This window comes from Gadus macrocephalus, chromosome 23, assembly GCF_031168955.1.
Source record: "Gadus macrocephalus chromosome 23, ASM3116895v1".
Taxonomy (NCBI): domain Eukaryota; kingdom Metazoa; phylum Chordata; class Actinopteri; order Gadiformes; family Gadidae; genus Gadus; species Gadus macrocephalus.
The window spans coordinates 11,275,921-11,294,179 of NC_082404.1; the positions used below are offsets into that span (position 1 = coordinate 11,275,921).

Here is an 18,259-nt window from a genome sequence, read left to right on the forward strand (position 1 = left end):
CTTTTGCAACACACACACACACACACAACCTTTTGCAACACACACACACACACACACAACCTTTTGCAACACACACACACACACACACACAAAACTGACCAGTTTAGTTAAACTTGAACAAAAAAAAAAAAGTGTTGGTGTGATACTTACATTTATTTCAACATCAATGATTACAATGTAAATATAAACCGGTGTGTCATTTCATAACATGATAATCCAGTCAACGATGAAAGATAATGCAGGAGATACACATTAGTTACAATTGTAAAAGCATGATCAACAATGAAATACACTTGATGTTGAATTAGGGTTAAGGAGTGGATAGTGAATTTTAAACAACAATGGACTTGATGATGCTTTGAGGCTACTCTTCTCTGGAAATGATACTCCCTTCTTTGGAAATTATACTATGTCATAAGTTTCCTGGATTGCGATTATTGAAACATTCCTGAGAAGTCATGTCAAAGAACGCAAAGAAATGGCACTGCAACAATAAAAGCCTCAGAATATTACAAAACATGTTAAAGAATTGGCCAATAACGTAAAAAAAACAACACACTAAACAATACTTTGGTAATAATAAAATGAGGTGTTTTATGCAAAACTCCCCATAGACTATGAACCAATCTCCCACATGTATATACTATAAGACAATATATGGACCTACAGGTGTTTAATACATGCACAGTTGTGACGCAGAACACAGAAAATCTTAAAAACTAAACAATTAAAAAAATAGAAAATTGTGCTGTGTGAAAGATAAATGTTGAATACATAATGCTATATATACACAGGGGATAACATTGGATAAAACATGCATGCGAGCAAAATCCCTTTGCCGATTGGCTAAAGCAAACATATCCATCAGTGCGGAGTGTAAGAGTGTGCTTGGTCACTTTCACTGGTGCACAGGCAAGAGGGGAGCCAGGCAGGCGATATTTGGCACAGAAGGCTTGCAGAACGAGCTACGTTATGTGTGTACGGATACCCTTCTAGAGCCACGCTCTTGGGGTCAGGGGAAGGTTTGACTCAGGGACCTTGCGGTCCGTACGGTACTTCTTTAGGTGCTGGACGTTGACTAGTGGCGAGTTCCCCCTGTAACCCTCCCTCATCATGCACCATTAGACCGTCCCCACGGGAGCCGGAGTGGGGTTGGTGCTGTTGTTGTCGGCGGGTGGGTTCAGGCCCGTGGAGGTGAAAAAGCCCACCACCTGCGCGGGGACTTCAGCCAACACGCTCCGGGCCAGGGCCTCTGGCGGGGCCTGGATCAGGGAGGAGACATGACACATCGGGGGGTTTGCTATCGTACACGAGGACCAGAAGTACATATCCAAAAGCACTTAACAGCAACAGAGTAAATTAATGAACTTGAGGAAGGGGTGGGCGGTCTACATGCAGTGAATGAATGAATGCTGTATTCAAACCGCACTCCAGTTACAGCTGTCACTCTCTGGCTCTCCCCAAGTACCTGTGTAAGTCAATACATGTAGGCGTGTTGCAGTTGACCTCTAAACATGAAACAACTAGACAATAGATAAATGAGACACTTGCCTTTGAATCAGAGACCATTTTTTCAACATCACTGGCGGCGCCAAATAACAATGTATTATAAAAACTTTACTTTGCTGGTTAATATATGCTTGCATTAATAATGCAGTTTATAAAGGCAGCCTAACAAATGTTTAAAAACGTTGGTAGCCAAGCCAGTATGTCACAGTGTCACTGATATTTGAATGAAATCTTACAAGGCCTCGAACAGATACAAAAGAGAAAAGATAACCAGGGCAATGGAAAGGGCAAGGGTCACTCTTCTAAACAATGAAAGAAAATCAACTCAAAAATGACTTCTGAATGGGAAAGGGGGTGGCATCCACATGGAGACGTACAAAAAACACTGCTGAGCTTGAGGACAGAAAGTCATGCAGGGGCGGAGGGAGAAAGGGTTCATGCACGAAGGTTAAGGACAAGCGGCCAAGGCAGCGGGTTAAGGGTTTGTTTCTTGTTGTTGTTATAAACAATTCTAAAGAACCGAGGTACCCCCTAGGATGCACTGGCCTCCTTGGGAGGCTTCAGCCCAAATAGGCCGAAGAAGGTGGCCACTTGCTGCGGGAGCTCGGCCAGTACGCTCTGGGCAAGAGCCTGGCTTGGGGCCTGTAAAGACACGGATACACAGGGCACACAGGTGAGCTGGGCGTGCACCGGGCCCACGGGTCGGTCGGAATTCAGAACCAGAGACCAGAAGCGACAGGACAGTGTCAGGCCGTTTACCGCATTGTTTTTTTTTAGGCTTAATAACTATTAATCGGCCGGTGGTTACGAGCAAAGCACGAACCATGCGTTGACAACCTCAGAGCTATCGTCTTGCCTACTTACATTCTGGAAGTCCCTGAAGGGGACAAACTGGACGATGTCCCGCATGGCCGACTCGCCGGTCTGAGAGCGCAGCCGCCCGTCGTCCCCGTCCAGGAACTCCATGGCGCTGAAGTCGGCTCCGCCCACGCCGATGATGATGATGGACATGGGGAGGCGGGAGGCGTTGACGATGGCGTTGCGCGTCTGGTCCATGTCCGTGATCACGCCGTCGGTGATGATGAGCAGCACAAAGTATTGCTGCAAAGAGTTGGATTGTTAAAGTTGCATTGTGTAACATTCCAACTGGCTGGTAGTTTAAAATAACCGGAACATACCTGTAGTCTAGCAGTAATGTTCTCAATAAAATCACTTCCTACAACGCATATAATATACAAACAAAAGATGTGTACCTGTGTTTCCAAGTATGTTCGTGCGCATGCACGCGTGTGTGCGGTGTGTGTATGCGGTGTGTATATGCGCGCTTGCAGTGTATGTATGCGTTTGCGCGTGCTGTGTGTGTGTGTGTGTGTGTGTGAGCTGCAGACTGCTTGGCACATGCGCACATGAGTAACTGGTGCGACAGCCCTGCTATTATAGTAGTAAGATATTTAAAAAAAAAAAAAAATGCGGCCCAGCCAATACCCCCCTTTGTACACAATAATCGGACCATCAACAGTTGCACAGCCAGTTACTGGACAGAATCCTGATTTTGTTTCTTGAATTCTAAAGGTCTCTTGCCTACTAACCAGCTTGTGGCTCAAACTCACACATTGCGGAGGAAGGAAACGTAGCTCTGTAATATAAACTACAGTGATAGAAAAACTCAAGTGGGTTTCAGACACAAGCCTAACCAAAATAACCCAAAGACAGTTAGACCTTTGCGGTCTACGGCAACGTGCTCACCGATGCGGTGGTCTGCTGGATGGCCTGTTTGGCGAAGCAGGCCACGTGGTTGATGACGGGGGAGAAGTTGGTGGGGCCATAGAGCTTCACCTGGGGCAGACACACACGGTAGGCCTCCACCACCCCGGCCACCCCTACACAGATACGGTTCAGGGATATCACCTCTTGGTTAGGGAAAACACATGGAAAAACCTGCCCTAGCTTGTATGTGGAAACCTACCGGAGCAGAAAGGGTTAGACGGGTTGAAGTTCAGAGGGAACTGGTGAGAAACCTGGAAAGAAGAAACCAGAAGAACCATGTGTCAATACCAACTGAATTAACTGTCCTTTAGCAACCCCAATGTGATGCAAGTACTGACCTGCCATTGGGGAGGAACCTGAGCTCCAAATCCAAAGGCAGGGAACATCTTGTCACTGAGCAGGAAACATTACAAAACACAAGGTGAAATGTCAAGTTAAAACAGCATTGTTTGACTGCAAAAATTACTTTTGTTTTGATCCGTTTATATTTGAGCTATTTCATACTTTTATTGTTATCAATCATCTACCATAACCTCTACGTTTTTGCTGTGTAGTGGTTTCTGTGAAAGCACACAAACTTTTGCTCATGGGTCGGAGTGCAGAGTGGGTTTGTATTACCTGTCGTAGTCCTGGATGACGTTGCCCACGGACCATGTGGCCGTGAGGTACTGGTTGACCCCCTGTGGGCTAATGTAGTGGAGTGACTCCGGAGATCGGGGGTCACCGTTGGACGCCGTGAAGTCGATGGCGACCTGAAGACAAGGGGCCAATGAGTGAAGAGTCAAGGGATGGATCGTGAGACACATTTAGATGACACTGATTGCTGCACTAAAAGGAAAAAAGCTTCTTACGATTTAAGAGGACTGGGACGACACACAACTTACAGTAAAGTTGAGCTGACAACCTCCCATGATGTAATCCAAGAAGGTGTACTCCTTCTTCACCTAAAGAATTTGAATAGCAAATGATTGAGGATGGTAGTGAGAGATGGGTGCAATGTAAAATCAAACAAACTCAAAGAAATGGGTTCAAGGCGAGCGCAACTGGCCTCACAAAGCTTCACGCTGATGACGCCAGAGTTTTTGTAGCCCTTCTTCTTCTGTTTCTTTTTGCTGTTGACGCAGTCGAACTCCGCCTGAGGAAGGGAGAGCGACAATACAGGCGTCAGTGTCCGTTTGGAAAGGAGATAGAGGAACCAATACCCTCATCTATGTCACACACACGCACACAAACACAAACACAAACAGACCGGAGAGGATCGAGTCGCCTCCTGGAAGCGTTTCAACGTGGTCTCGCAGGATCCGATGAGGTCATGTGATCCGTCGTTGTCGTAGTCGTAACATTCCACCTGCGGGAAGAGGGCAGAAGCAAAACAATTCAACGCGCATTGAAACTTTTGCGCAAGTAGCGGACGTGCAGCACATGCTAACAACATGCCATTTCCCAGATTTAAAAGCCAGTGTCACTTTTCACGGCAGCCATCACTTTGAATGATGTCTTTTCCTTTTTTCTCTCTTTTTTCATCTCTGGAAAAAAATCTAGGTGATAACTATTTAACATTATTTCTTAACAGTTTTTGAAGAAATTGATGTCTGTCGTGAAAAAGAGGATAGTGCAGGTTGAAGTGCTGCAGTTAGCAGAAGTATGAACAAAGAAGCATGCAATGTCCGTGATGAAATAAAGAACTAAACCCCTGATAGGCTTGGTAAGGTGGAGGCAGCCCGGCCCTACTCGGAAGAAAGACCAAAGGACCGCGTCAAATAATGGGCATATGGTGATATCCACCCACTGAGGCGTAACCTATTGCTCATCTCCCCTCTACCACATGTGCACACACATGCCCATGCACACACCTCACCCGTGAACTCATGGAAAATAGTCGATTGAAGACACAAAAGGCCTCGATGCCAAACTTACATGTTCAACACCGCTGGTAGACACATTGGCTCACTTCGAAGGTTGAAAATCCACAGAAAAGGGAGCTCATTAACAGGCCAATATCAGTTAAGTTTCCCAGAGGCCTTAGTGCTCATATCAACTCAACACATTCCTAAATGTGTTGATGCCCGTGTGTGTATTACTGTTCCTGTGTGTGTGTATTTGTGTATGTGCGTGCGCAAGCAAGGCAATAGGTAATTAGCAAATAATCAGCCACCCTAAACCAGATTATGCATTTGATTAAGTCTGATCATTATAAATAATTATCAAAGAAAACAATGCAACCCTGTGTTAATGATCCAGCAACAGCAGAAGGAGTGCTTGTTGTGTTTGTTCAAGAGCCAGGAGGGTGGGGGAGAGAGGGGGTTGGGGGAGAGAGGGAGGCTGGTCACAGTACCTTTATGGGTTTCTCCATGTCTCCACCACAGAGCGACTGTACCGGGATACGGAAGGGCTTCCATGTTGGATTCAGGTTGTTGTTCACCACCTGGGAACATTGAAAACTTGGCATTCATCTTGGCTGTAGTCTCTGTGAGAGGTTCTCCTTTATACAATCCAATTACAAGACTAATCCAGGAACTATTAACTGCTTTCAAATAGAACAACCAGATTAAATTTCTTCTCTTCATTATCTACATAGCTGGGGCAGAGACTGCTTTGTTACCAATTGTTAGATGTTCATGATCTAGGGTTTGGCCTTAACTAGTGACTTGATACAATAGAACAAATAGTGAATGACATTGCTTACTCTATTTTTGTATTTAAATGACAAATCATGTATTCTTCTGTTATTACACAAAAAATGTGTTCGTTCAAAATACAACAGCAGAATACACTAACGCTAACAGCAGAATCTGTATACCTCTGTCCTGTGAGCTAGCTGCCACCCAGTTTCTGTCTGCTTGTAAAACTCCAAGTAAGGGTCAGACTTTCCAAAGAAATCCTAAAAAAAAAAGCACAAAGAAGAGATTGAAATGATACTGGAAATCTCTTGGCAGAAATTGCATATTTTTTCAGTTTTGTACTATTTCATAATGCACAAGTAGCAGTTGCTGTCACTTCCAAAAAGTTACGATGGTCTGCACCTTGTTATCCAGTTTCCTAGCTTCCACCTCAAAATTGGCCACTCTGTTGTCATTTATTTCTTCAGCCATGATCTGTGGGGAGCCACAGAAGGATCAAAGAAACAATGGGTCGGGATGGATGCGATGATAGGACATTGCATCTCTTTTCTCTCCATTTCTTTATTCATCACTTACCGTGATACTGCCACGCCCTGCTGGAGTAGAGTTCTTCAGGATGAGCGGTCTAGTTAACTTTCTGCTGGACACCACCTGGGCAAAAGGAGCACGCCAGTGACTCTACAGCCTCTTAAAGTGTAATTCCGGTGAAAATTGAACCCAGGGTCTTTTTCGGCATGAAGACCCATAAATAAGCCCTGCAGACACTTATTTTCGTTGATAATCGAGTATAGAGCTTGCCCACAGATGCCCGGAGCAATGCAACAGCCCAAAAGGCTACCATGTTATTGGCTAGGGGCAGTGTGAACTCTTCCAAATCTATTTTTTTTAAAGGGCAGAATTACAGCCACTACGAGCCAGTCGCACATTGAGCTTTCCCCAAACGCGCCATTTCGGTGTCTGTAGCTTTAGTGCAAATGAGGAGGAGAGAGGCGGGTCAAGAAGGAGAGTGGGGGTGTGGCCCTGAGCAGCTTGCGGCCATGGTACCATGTGCTCTGTTTACAGTGGATGTATCCCAATGGCGAGGCGCACACAGCCAGGCAGTGTTCTGTAGATATTCTAGAACACTCCGGGTGCTTCGGCGGGAGTCCTGGAGCTCTATATCTAAATGATTTCATATTATACATAGATATCTATATCATATAATATATATTATCACGGACAAAAGCTGTGTGCGCCTCCAGACGATATTATGAATCTCAAACGACTGGGTCGGGTTCTCCAACGTCTCTGGTTCTTCCACGTCCACATCAATCTGAAGTAGACTGAAATGCGACATGGAGGAGAAAGGGATCGTTTCCCGCGATTGTTGACCGCCGGAGCCTCGCTGCCCGCTGCCGAGGGACCACTGCCTCGGCAGCGGGCAGCGGGGCTCCAGCGGGAATCAATCGCGTGCAACAATCCCTTTCTCCTCCATGTCGTGGTTCATGTACTTCAGGGAGTCAAAGCCAAAGTTCCTTTCCACCCAATTCCTTCTCAACCATGGCTGAGATAACCCCCACTACAGTCTCATTGTGGAAATACCAGAGGACCCGACGTGTTATGCGCCATAACACCAACAGCAGAAAAAAAGTGTGCAACACTTGCGTTACAGTCCTGGAGCTCTATATCTAAATAATAGATATCTATATCATCTTATACATATTATCACGGCCAAAAGCTGTGTGTGCCTCCACACGAGTGACAGTGTGTGTACACACACACACACACACACACACACACACACACACACACACACACACACACACACACACACACACACACACACACACACACACACACACACACACACACACACACACACACACACACACACACACACACACACACACACACACACACACGAAAAGGGAGGTAACATGTCCCTGTATGACGACATACAGGAAAAAAAATCCCAATCGGCGGGTCTGAGCTTTGTTCTTTCAAAGGCAGAGTAGGATAGCTACTAGCTAGTGCTCGTTAATCATTTCTAGCTACTGGGGGACCATAGTCAGGCTAGGGGAACTCATATCAAGGTTAGAAAACCTCATAAAGTGAAATTTCCATGCCATGGGACCTTTAGCCACCAATATTGCTAAAATATATAGCAATATTTTTCTGTTCCTTACCAGTAACAAATATAATTTTTGTAGGACGGTAGGGACAAGTACTGCCTTTCGCTTCTGATTGGTTAGAAGGGCTTTCCTTTAGATCGCTATTTTAAACCACTTAAAAAGGCTAAAAGTAGCCCGATAGGTAGATTGACGAACAGAGATTGTGACATCCGTCAACACGCAAACTCTGTGTTCGCCAATCTACTTATCGATTCTTAAAAACAAATTGGCGTTGACGGGTGATCTACTGATGGTATTGTGTGTATAAAATGTCATTTTTAATAAACAATCTGTACACTTAAGCCCAGTTCAGACCAAAGATTCACCTTGCAACGAGACGGTTTTAGAACGTCACAGGGGCGGTGTGAACGGGTCGTTGCAAGCCGTTGCAAGGAGTCGCCAGAGATTGAACATGTCAAATCGCAAGGTCCAGTTTTAGAACGCGGCGATTTAACTATTCCTCTTCAGCCAATCACAGCACAGAACAACCTGTATGTCACGGCCTTACTCCGTCCCGGTACCGTACCGTCCACTCCAGCATAAAAAGATCCGAAGATGGCAGACTTCAGGTCCGAGGAGAGGGAGGAGCAGTGGTGGAGCCAGGGGGTGGCCGGGGGGCGAATTTTTTTTTTGCAGGGTGGTAGTGGGAAGCTCGTGAATATTCATGAGGGAACTGATCCCTGATTGGCTGGGACTTGTTGGCTGGGACTTGGCTCGCTGGGACTTTGTCAGAGGGCTTGTGTGAAAATCACGAACGCAAATGAATTAAACGTTGTTATAAATCAACACGAATAATGTGACACATGATACCCACCTACTACACGGCAACTCTATAGCTACCTTTCTGTAAGTACAAACGTTAGCTCACTCGTCTAAAAGCCCCTGTGAAACTGTTATGTGTCACGGGGGCTACTGTAGTAAATCCTTTTTGTATTTATTATATTTTATAACGTTATGTATAGCGCATCGGCAAATGAATTAAACGTTGTTATAAATTAACACGAATCATTTTAGCAATAATGTGACACATGATACCCACCTACTATACGGCAACTCTATAGCTACCTTTCTGTAAGTACAAACGTTAGCTCACTCGTCTAAAAGCCCCAGTGAAACTGTTACGTGTCACAGCCTGGGCTACTGTAGTAAATCATTTTTTTATTACTTATATTTTATAACGTTATGTATAGCGCATCGCAGTGCTTTCGGCAGCTGGTGATTGTTTCCAAGTTGTTTTTTTCTAATTGTTGTCCATCCATGTCTTGATATTTCCATTAAGATTCCATTCTGTTCTGTTTCTAGAAGTAGTGAGCATAATGGCAGGATTTATTAAAGCTTGCAACATTTGCCAGACCCATGTCAACTTTGAGGAGATGGAGCTGCTGGAGGTTAGGTGTAGATGGATAAGAATAAACCGTATGATTTCTGATATTTGTTTATAGTGGTTCTGCCACACCCCACAACCAATTACATCATAGAAAGAAGGGCCATAAAATCGGTAGGCCTATCCATAGAATATTTTCGCGTAGAGCTAAATGAATTTTAATATTGATTTTCACCTATCAATCCACCTCCTACACGGCAACTCTATAGCTACCTTTCTGTAAATGCCAAAACAAACGTTAGCTCGTAATGCTAACTCATCTAAAAACAACTACTGTATAACATGTGTCACACTATTGATACAATGATTTGTGTTGATTTATAACAACGTTTCATTTATTTGCGTTCGTGATTTTCACAAGCCCTGTTTTCACAAGCCCTCTGACAAAGTCCCAGCGAGCCAAGTCCCAGCCAATGAGGGATGAGTTCCCTCATGAATATTCACGAGCTTCCCGCTACCACCCTGCAAAAAATAAACTCGTGGCCGGGGGTGGCCACGACCACCCCCCGTAGAATCTCGGCCACCCCATTGGCCACCCCAAGCACCACATCACAGCGGTCAAAAGTTTTGACGGCTGTGGAAAAATGCGGAACCTTTCTCGCACCGCTAGTACACTGTCGGACCCTTTAGCCGCGCGCAGCGCGCACACGTCCTGTATTTGAATTAAACGGCTCAAGCATGGCCTGAATGCCTGTTACCACCTGACGCTTCGACCGGCACCTGCGGCTAAGTGAAGAAACCCAAAACAGAAAGGTATGATATCATAATGGATGTTGTTTTTGTCTTCTAATAACTGTGACTATCCCACCCATGACTATCTATTTTGCCAAGTTTAGAAGCAAGGTAGATCGGAGGAGAACATAGTAAACTGTTAAAATTGCTATATGCTATGCTGTATTTCAGTGGCGTCTTTGCATTAGGGGCCAGTGGGGCTCTTCTCATTGGCTGATTTGTAGAAAGGGCGGGGTTTACGGCGGGAGCCGATCAGATCTTGCTAGCTGGCTAACGTAGTTACTGTTACAGTAAATAACAACAAATGGACGTTTCATTCATTAAATGATGAATCGTGTTGAGTATCTGTCATGTGAGATTTAGCACTTGAACAGAAGTTGGAGATAAAACGTTTGGGACCACATCGCCGGACGGATTTAATCATTATTCAAGAGGGAAAGGACAAGAATAGATCGTTCAACCAGGAGTTGTTCAAGCGGGAAAAAATGCTTGTGTTTCACCTCAGCCACACAAAGGAGACCAGACAGCACTGTCCTTAAAGCACAGGTAATTACCATCTTAGCCCAAACTTGCCTAAATTTTCACCCAGGATTATCCAGGTCTGAATAGGCAACCACTCTATCAGGCTAGATTCATTGTTAATTGTACAGTATGGTGGCCTGCAAACTTAATGCAACTTAAACCATACTTCTTCTTTTTTTGGTATATTGTGAGTGGTGGCTTTGTATATTGATTGCTGTGTAAAGGGTGTGCGCCGTTGTGTTTTTATTGTTGCCACGTTGTTGTTTTCTTGAGTTTTGATATTGTGAGATCTTGAACGCTGCCATTTGGTGGTGCTATTGCTATAATAGCCTAATATATGTTGTCAGATTCGCGTTTGAGTGATGGCATTATTCAGCTGCAATTTTGGTCCCCTCTGTCACTTGCTACTGTTTTTTTTGTGATGGTAGTAATATGTGGTATTTCTGGATTGCGTTATAATATTTTCCTGCATGGGCCCCACCAGAGTTTCCAAACCAAAATCGCCACTGCTGTATTTGATAACTACGTTGCGAGATTGTGTACATTGTTTTAATATAATCTCTCTCTAGTCTCTACACGCATTTGTTTTTGCAACTTCGGATCGACTTTCGATCTAATTATTTGCTGTTATACCACGGTCTGCGGGAATACTCGATTCTGATTGGATGCAGGGTGTGCATTAACTACTGATATACGGACACTTGGACAAGTAGTTCCGTCAAATTGTTTGTTTACCGTTCTCAATTAATGCGCTAGCTGGCGTATCGTCTCTAAAATAGTAGTAACCATAGCAACGGGAAACAAAACAAAGCTCAGCGGACTATAATACCTCCCGCTACCTCCCGTTCTAAAGTCGTAGCTATGGTCCGTCCTAATTACTGGAGGAGTGAACAACGTTTCCGTTGCATGAGAACCCAACGGGCGTGTAATGGTGGTTCCGGGTATTAGTCGGACCCTCAGGCGTAACCAGGTAAACAAATGTATGTTTCGTGGAAAACTTTATATTCAGATTGTAAAACACATGAAAATATAAATTAATGGTCTTAATTTGGTCACCGTTGGTAAGTGACCGTGGTATAAGCGGGATAATGCCCTTCGAGGTGTCCATTATCAGGAATTAATGGACTTCGCGGAGGCAACCGTCCTCCGCTTCGCGTCGGACGGTTCACGCCTCCGCGTCGTCCATTAATTCCTGTTATTCTACTTAATTTAAGAATGCTCGATTCTGATTGGCTGGGAGGGGTGCATTAATCCGGCATATTGCCCGCTGACTTGTCGGTTCTACTTGCTGCTGACTGAGCACAGTAGATCAATACGCCGCTTGTATCGTTTTCTATCACATACATTTCAAACATGAGGTCCGTTGTAAAAATAAACCAAGGAGTGCATGTTTGATCGATCGTCATTAAAGCTGACTTGATACGAATGTAACAACTACGTTGTTAAACTAGTGATCAGTTGCAACCTTGTGTGGTTGCTATAGAAACGCGTTACCTACAGCTGAGCTAACGTTATTCACCGTAGTTCTAAAGGGAACTACTTTTCGAGGGAGATGAACTTAAACAGTGCATACATTTAATAAGCATGCAATACGAATAAGAAAAAGGCTAATTATTAAAGTATTTGAATTGTTGTATTATGTCGGCCGGCGCGAAGTAGAATAAACTGAATAATCACCTCAAGGCAGGGCAATAAACAGTTTGATATGCCCGGCTCGCGGAAGGTTACCGCCCTCGACTTCGTCTCGGGCGGTAAGCCGTCCACGAGCCGGGCATATCAAACTGTTTATTGCCCGGCCTCTCTGTGATTATTCCTTACTTATTCTACTTCATTTAAGAATGCTCGATTCTGATTGGCTGGGAGGGGTGCATTAATCCGGCATATTGCCCGCTGATTTGTCGGTTCTACTTGCTGCTGACTGAGCACAGTAGATCAATACGCCGCTTGCATCGTTTTCTATCACATACATTTCCAACAGGTCCATAGTAAAAATAAACCAAGGAGTGCATGTTTGATCGGTCGTCATTAAAGCTGACTTGATACGAATGTAGCAGCTACGTTATTAAACTAGTGATCAGATGCAGCCTTGTGTGGTTGCTATAGAAACGAGTTACCTACAGCTGAGCTAACGTTATTCACCGTAGTTCTAAGACTAAAGGGAACTACTTTTCGAGGGAGATGAACTTAAACAGAATATACATTTAATAAGCATGCAATACGAATAAGAAAAAGGCTAATTATTAAAGTATTTGAATTGTTTTATTATGTTGGCCGGCGCGAAGTAGAATAAACAGAATAATCACCTCAAGGCAGGGCAATAAACAGTTTGATATGCCCGGCTTGCGGAAGGTTACCGTCCACGAGCCGGGCATATCAAACTGTTTATTGCCCGGCCTCTCGGTGATTATTCCTTACATAATGGACACACCTCGTCGGGCATTATCCCTTACTTGGCTGCTATTGTTGCCAGAACGTGTTATGATTGTGTCAGGTATATACAGTATTTATGCTGCATTTTGGATAAGTGTCATTAAAGAGGGAAAAATAATGAAGAGGAAGAAGGCAGACATAGCGTCCTTCTTCAGGGCAAGTGGAAAGAAGTCAGCTAAGGCAAAGAATGAGGGTGAGATGGAGAAAAAACAGGAAGAGAGCGAGGATGAGGAGCCCCCAGAGAGCAGCAACTTAAATGGACCTCCAGGTATACAGTATAGAGACTCTCATATAGTACAGCTTGGTATGAGGTTATCTTATTTACAATTGGCTTAAAGTTTGTCTATTCATATACAGGTCAGGTTGAAAGTGCATTGTAAAACATATCAGTTCGTTTTATCAGTACATAAAGTATGGCATATTTGTATTTGCTATCCAGAGACACTTTCACTAATATTATACTTTAGCTTATAGTGTGTTTGTTAAACACTATATAGCATGCATTATAAAACCTTTAGGAAAATTACCTGTACACCTTATTGTAATTATTTTTGATGTTTCTGAAAGATTGATCGAGAGCAGGACAGAAGAGACCTCCCTGAGGAGTGGCCCCAGTGGATCCCCAGGTAAATTGTCAATCTTACATTGTATGTTGTACTCTTCTGCTAACTTTTCCATCGAATTATCCACAAGTTTATATTGTATATGTTTAATGCTGTAGAAAATGAATTTTAATCTTTTGTATCTGTGAAATACTTGGATAGTGGATCATTACACCTTGTGGAAAATACTTTCAACACCCATTAATGTTTTTAATCTATATATTTAGATTCCCACAGAAGATTCAGACAGCGAGAGAGAGGAGCCTCCAACAACGATTGGCGGCCCAAGTGGACCTCCAGGTATACTCACTCTTTCACACATACTGGACACTTTAATTTCACTTCAGTTTTGCCCAATCTGATACAGTGGCCTGATAATTCATAAACAGGTATGAGTCATACCACTCACCTCAACTGGAGTAGAGTTAGATGAATGGCCTCAAATCTATAACGTTTTAAGCAGATTATAGTGTTCAGATAATCGATTAGATGTAACATGGGATAGTACACTCCAATGTATGAGTTTATCTTGATTGTTATTAATCTCTGCTGTAATTTAATAATTGAATATGCCTTTTTTTCCATTTTTAAACAGACATTTCCAAATCAAGAACCGATAGATCTTTAAGGACAGTCATTGAAGTGTTCAGTTTTAATGAGATATCATTGTTTGGATTCTCTGTCTGATATGTGTAAATGTGGCTCAAACTTGAATCTAATCATGCAGAGTCCGCCTAATACCCATTGTGAATATGATGTTTGTTATTATGTGTTTGATAGATGTTTATGGATCGAATTGAAGAAAAATTGACACTGCTTATTTAAACGGGCTGTTAATGCTTGTCATATTTACATTTGTTGGAATTCAGCAAATTGTATTCAGGATGTTATTTTATTTATTTTCATATTTCTATACATTAGCTCAGTATTTTAGACTTTTTGTTATTTAAAGATAAATCCATATTGTGATCAGACTTGATTAAAAAAACATTGCACTTCTAATTTTGTATCCTTGTTTTGTATTCCTGATGATACACTGAGAGAATTGACTTGGCTTGTCGCCATAAACTGAGGGCATCTCTACTATAAAATAGAATACCTTGCTGTCAATGCATATCTGTACAACCATTGTTTGACTCAGTCGTACAATACAAATAAAAACACAAATAGCAATCGGTAAATCAACAGTTTAAAAACAAGTATGAATACAGAATAAGTGTATATTCTTTTTTAAGTTTTAGCTTCTTTGTTACTTTGCCTTTAGGTATAAGAACAATTTAAATATATTGAATACTTTTCTATTGCACCTTCACCTGAATTCCGAATAATGTTGAGATGTTTGCTGTATGTGTCTTAAATAGCTCTGCATCTCCTGGTGAGACAAATGCTTGCCACCCAAAAATTATCACTGGCCCCATCCTGGCCACCCCAATGGAAATTTCCTGGCTCCGCCACTGGGGAGGAGAACTTAATTCGGTAATTAAATTCGGTTGAAATGCAGTCCCGGTAATTTGTGTTTGTCTTCCGAATTAAAGGCCTCACCAGATCCTCCAGATTATGGAATAGGACCGGGGACAGGCGTGTAAAATTGGTGAAAGCTGACATATCCCCGATTTCCAGCTCTCTACACAGATTGGCGTAGGCACCCTGTTTCTGCCGCTGAAGTACCTAACTGTGGCTCCATATTCTAGGCTTTACAACTCGCCGTCTCTCCTTTTCATGATTAAAGCCACAGCAAAAACTGCGACCATTTCACTCTCACTAACATAATTAGGCCTGTTTATAATTAAGTTATCCATCTCCAAGTAGTAGTTGAGCCGATGGTGAACAAAGACAGATCAAACTGAAATTCAACTAACGGAAAATGCAATGTATCCAACAACTGGTAATCAAAACTAACTGTAGCTCCAGCTATTTACTCCAATGCAGATGTAGTGGAGAATGACAACACAGTAACTCTAGCCTACTCTCAAGTAAAATAAAAATAAAACGAATTGCAAACCTAACTAATCGCAAACCTAACTAATCTAACCTAACCTACGCAAATTATGATGTTGCGGCTCTCAGCTGTGCCAGAGCGTTCACAGTTGCTATGGAAACCACCTAGCGTCGCAGCCCGTTGCAGCCAGTGTGAACGGCCCAGTTTTAGAACGTCGCAGCCCGTCTCGTCGCAAGGAGTTGCGAGTTGCAAGCCGTTGCAAGGTGAATCTTTGGTCTGAACTGGGCTTACAAAGTTCTCAATGCCTCGTTTTATATGTTAAGACCCTTATTATACTACCAAATAAGTGTTGGGCTACTTTTAGCCAAGTGGTTTAAAATAGCGATTTAGTTTTTACCATAACCAGTGCCCCCATCGTTCCAAGGTTTTGATAGAATCGGCTAAAAACAGCCAACTGAAGAAAGCGTCTATATGCGCTTTTTGTGCTCCAAAACTAAAGTTTCAACTCGTTATACAAAACATATCCCAAATCCATTTTACACCGGAATTACCCTTTAAAACAGCCAAGTATCAAGAGGGGCGATTGTTAAATTAATTACTTGGCGCCTCTATTATATTATTTACGGTAGCCCGCAATCGACTTGTGTGGACCTCCTGGAAAGATGGACCTACCGTTAAGGCACAGAATTGGAAAACAGTATTTTTTAATAAACTCCAGGTACGCTTACGAAGTTGTTGTTGCTTAGTTTCACGGTAGGGACCCTAGTCATACTACTGCAGAGGTTTGGTGCTGTTTTGAGTAATATTACTGGTTAAGAAATGTTGATTTTGAAGAGTACACAATGCCCCGGGCCAATAACATGGTAGCCATTTGGGCTGTTACATTGCTCCGGGCATTCGTGGGCAAGTTCTATTCTCAATTATCACCGAAAAAAGTGTCTGGAGGGTTTACTTTATTGGTCTTCTTGCCGAAAAGGCCCTGGGTTCAATTTTTGCCGGAATTACACTTTAATACAACTCCTCTGAAGCACACCCGCACCCTCAGACATGAGCCTGAATGTGTGTGGGAGGCCCACAGGACTGTAGAAACCCCAACAAAAAATCAAACAGGGGCCTTGGTGCTAAATGTGGGCTCTGATTTCAAAAGCAGTGATGGTGTCTGCTTGTGTTGAGTGTAGATACACACGTGTTGTGTAACACTCCACTACAAGTGAATAAAAGGAGCGGAGTGACAGAGAGGCCTCACCTGGCCCATGGTGCACTCCAGCTGTCCCAGGAAGTCATCGTCACTCAGGTCCACCGTTTTGTTGTCAATGTCGTAGATGCCAAACTGCAGCTTCTGCACGATCTCAAAGTAGTAGTCCACGACAAATTTCTTGGCAAACTTGGGGCTTAGGCAATTTTGGACCTGCTCTGTGCGACCAACCTGTTGAAATACTAGGGTTTTTTCGGTGGTTCTTTGCAAAATGTACATTTCAACATATAAACATGTCAACATGTCGTTTTTAAACGAGGCAATAATGGAAGCATATTAACCAAACATAGTAATATAGTAAAATGTTTCACAGACCAGGCAGGGCTAAGTTTAGGAAATTAAACTTCCTCTCAGGTTAACTTGAATTATCCTTGGTGTACAGTACAAAATCATAAAAGGTGTATGCATACTAGCACTCGTGTGCATATAAGTGTATATGTCAAAGGTCTAAAATGACGATTGAGCTGTCCATTAATTATTATTATTCTTTTTGCACTGTCTGCATCCATCACTTTTGTTCAAAAGTATTGGCATTGAATGTCGTCCAATGCTGAACTGCAGGTTCAATGGTCTTTACTTCAGACCTGTCCCTGTGGACTCTGGCAAGCCAACACATTCAGCCTCCAACTGACCTCATACCAATGGCCCTCCTTGCTGCTCATCAGCAGCACACACAGAGGGTCGGACTTGGAGCCGATATCTTTATCCAGGAGATGATCACAAGTCACAGTTAGTTCCACCTTCGTGACACATTGTGTAGCAGCCATGACTGACGCCTGAAACACACAAGCGAGGGAAATGGGGCACTGTCAAAACACTGGCAACCACTGTCAATGCAAAGCGATGTTTCCTTACTGTGCGTTTGTGTAAGTGAGGTACACGCAGCCTACATTCAAGTTACGTGACATCAATACGGAGCAGACGAGATGTTCAATGAAGCAAGACTTTACGTAGATTTACGACGTCTACTAAACTTTCGCTAGCTTACAATAGCCGTCTAATTCCCGTTACAGATATATTGAATGTGATAAGAAAACTTGCCACCTACCGTCAAATGTTTAAATGGGTAAGATAGACGAGTGAAATAGAAGACGATAGCTGTCAATGTTGCCACACAAGTAGTTGGGTGGTTCGGAATAAAACCCCGCCCTGCACAACCCACCTCGTCGATTAAATGGTCTGCCTGACTCTGGGTGCGCTCGTTTTGTGAACCGCGTCGCGGTGGCGCTAGTGGTAGACACCGGAGAGCTATCAGCAGGATAAACGTATAACTACTTTCATGATAGGCTGTTGGTAGGCCTATGACTTCCTTTTTGCAACATTCATATATAAAATAGGCGAAATAAAT

At 43.2% G+C, this 18,259-nt stretch overlaps 1 protein-coding gene across 2 annotated transcripts; it reads right to left on the reverse strand.

Moving 5' to 3' along the window:
* Positions 1 to 134: 134 nt before the first annotated feature.
* LOC132452981 (copine-3-like) lies at positions 135 to 18,116 on the reverse strand. Of its 2 annotated transcripts, none has more exons than XM_060045831.1 (16): positions 17,960 to 18,116; positions 17,544 to 17,687; positions 16,903 to 17,082; positions 6,474 to 6,548; positions 6,300 to 6,371; positions 6,077 to 6,157; positions 5,612 to 5,701; positions 4,526 to 4,624; positions 4,325 to 4,411; positions 4,161 to 4,220; positions 3,895 to 4,028; positions 3,615 to 3,669; positions 3,476 to 3,527; positions 3,256 to 3,389; positions 2,374 to 2,610; positions 135 to 1,262 (listed from the first exon to the last, which is right to left on the reverse strand). In XM_060045831.1, the coding sequence occupies exons 2-16, from the start codon at positions 17,676 to 17,678 to the stop codon at positions 1,122 to 1,124; spliced, it is 1,632 nt and encodes a 543-aa protein (XP_059901814.1). In that variant the 5' UTR covers positions 17,679 to 17,687; positions 17,960 to 18,116; the 3' UTR covers positions 135 to 1,121. The 2 variants fall into 2 exon arrangements, with proteins under 2 accessions (XP_059901814.1, XP_059901815.1); XM_060045832.1 differs by having other exon boundaries at positions 1,072 to 2,151.
* Between the last annotated feature and the right edge of the window lie 143 nt (positions 18,117 to 18,259).

Coding starts and splice junctions, on each gene's coding strand:
- LOC132452981 (XM_060045831.1), bottom strand. CDS start 17,678: ATGGCTGCTACACAATGTGTCACGAAGGTGGAACTAACTGTGACTTGT. Junction 5,702..6,076: donor AGCTAGCTCACAGGACAGAG/GTATACAGATTC, acceptor CAATGTTCCCAG/GTGGTGAACAACAACCTGAA. Junction 1,263..2,373: donor CCTTCAGGGACTTCCAGAAT/GTAAGTAGGCAA, acceptor TCCCTGATCCAG/GCCCCGCCAGAGGCCCTGGC.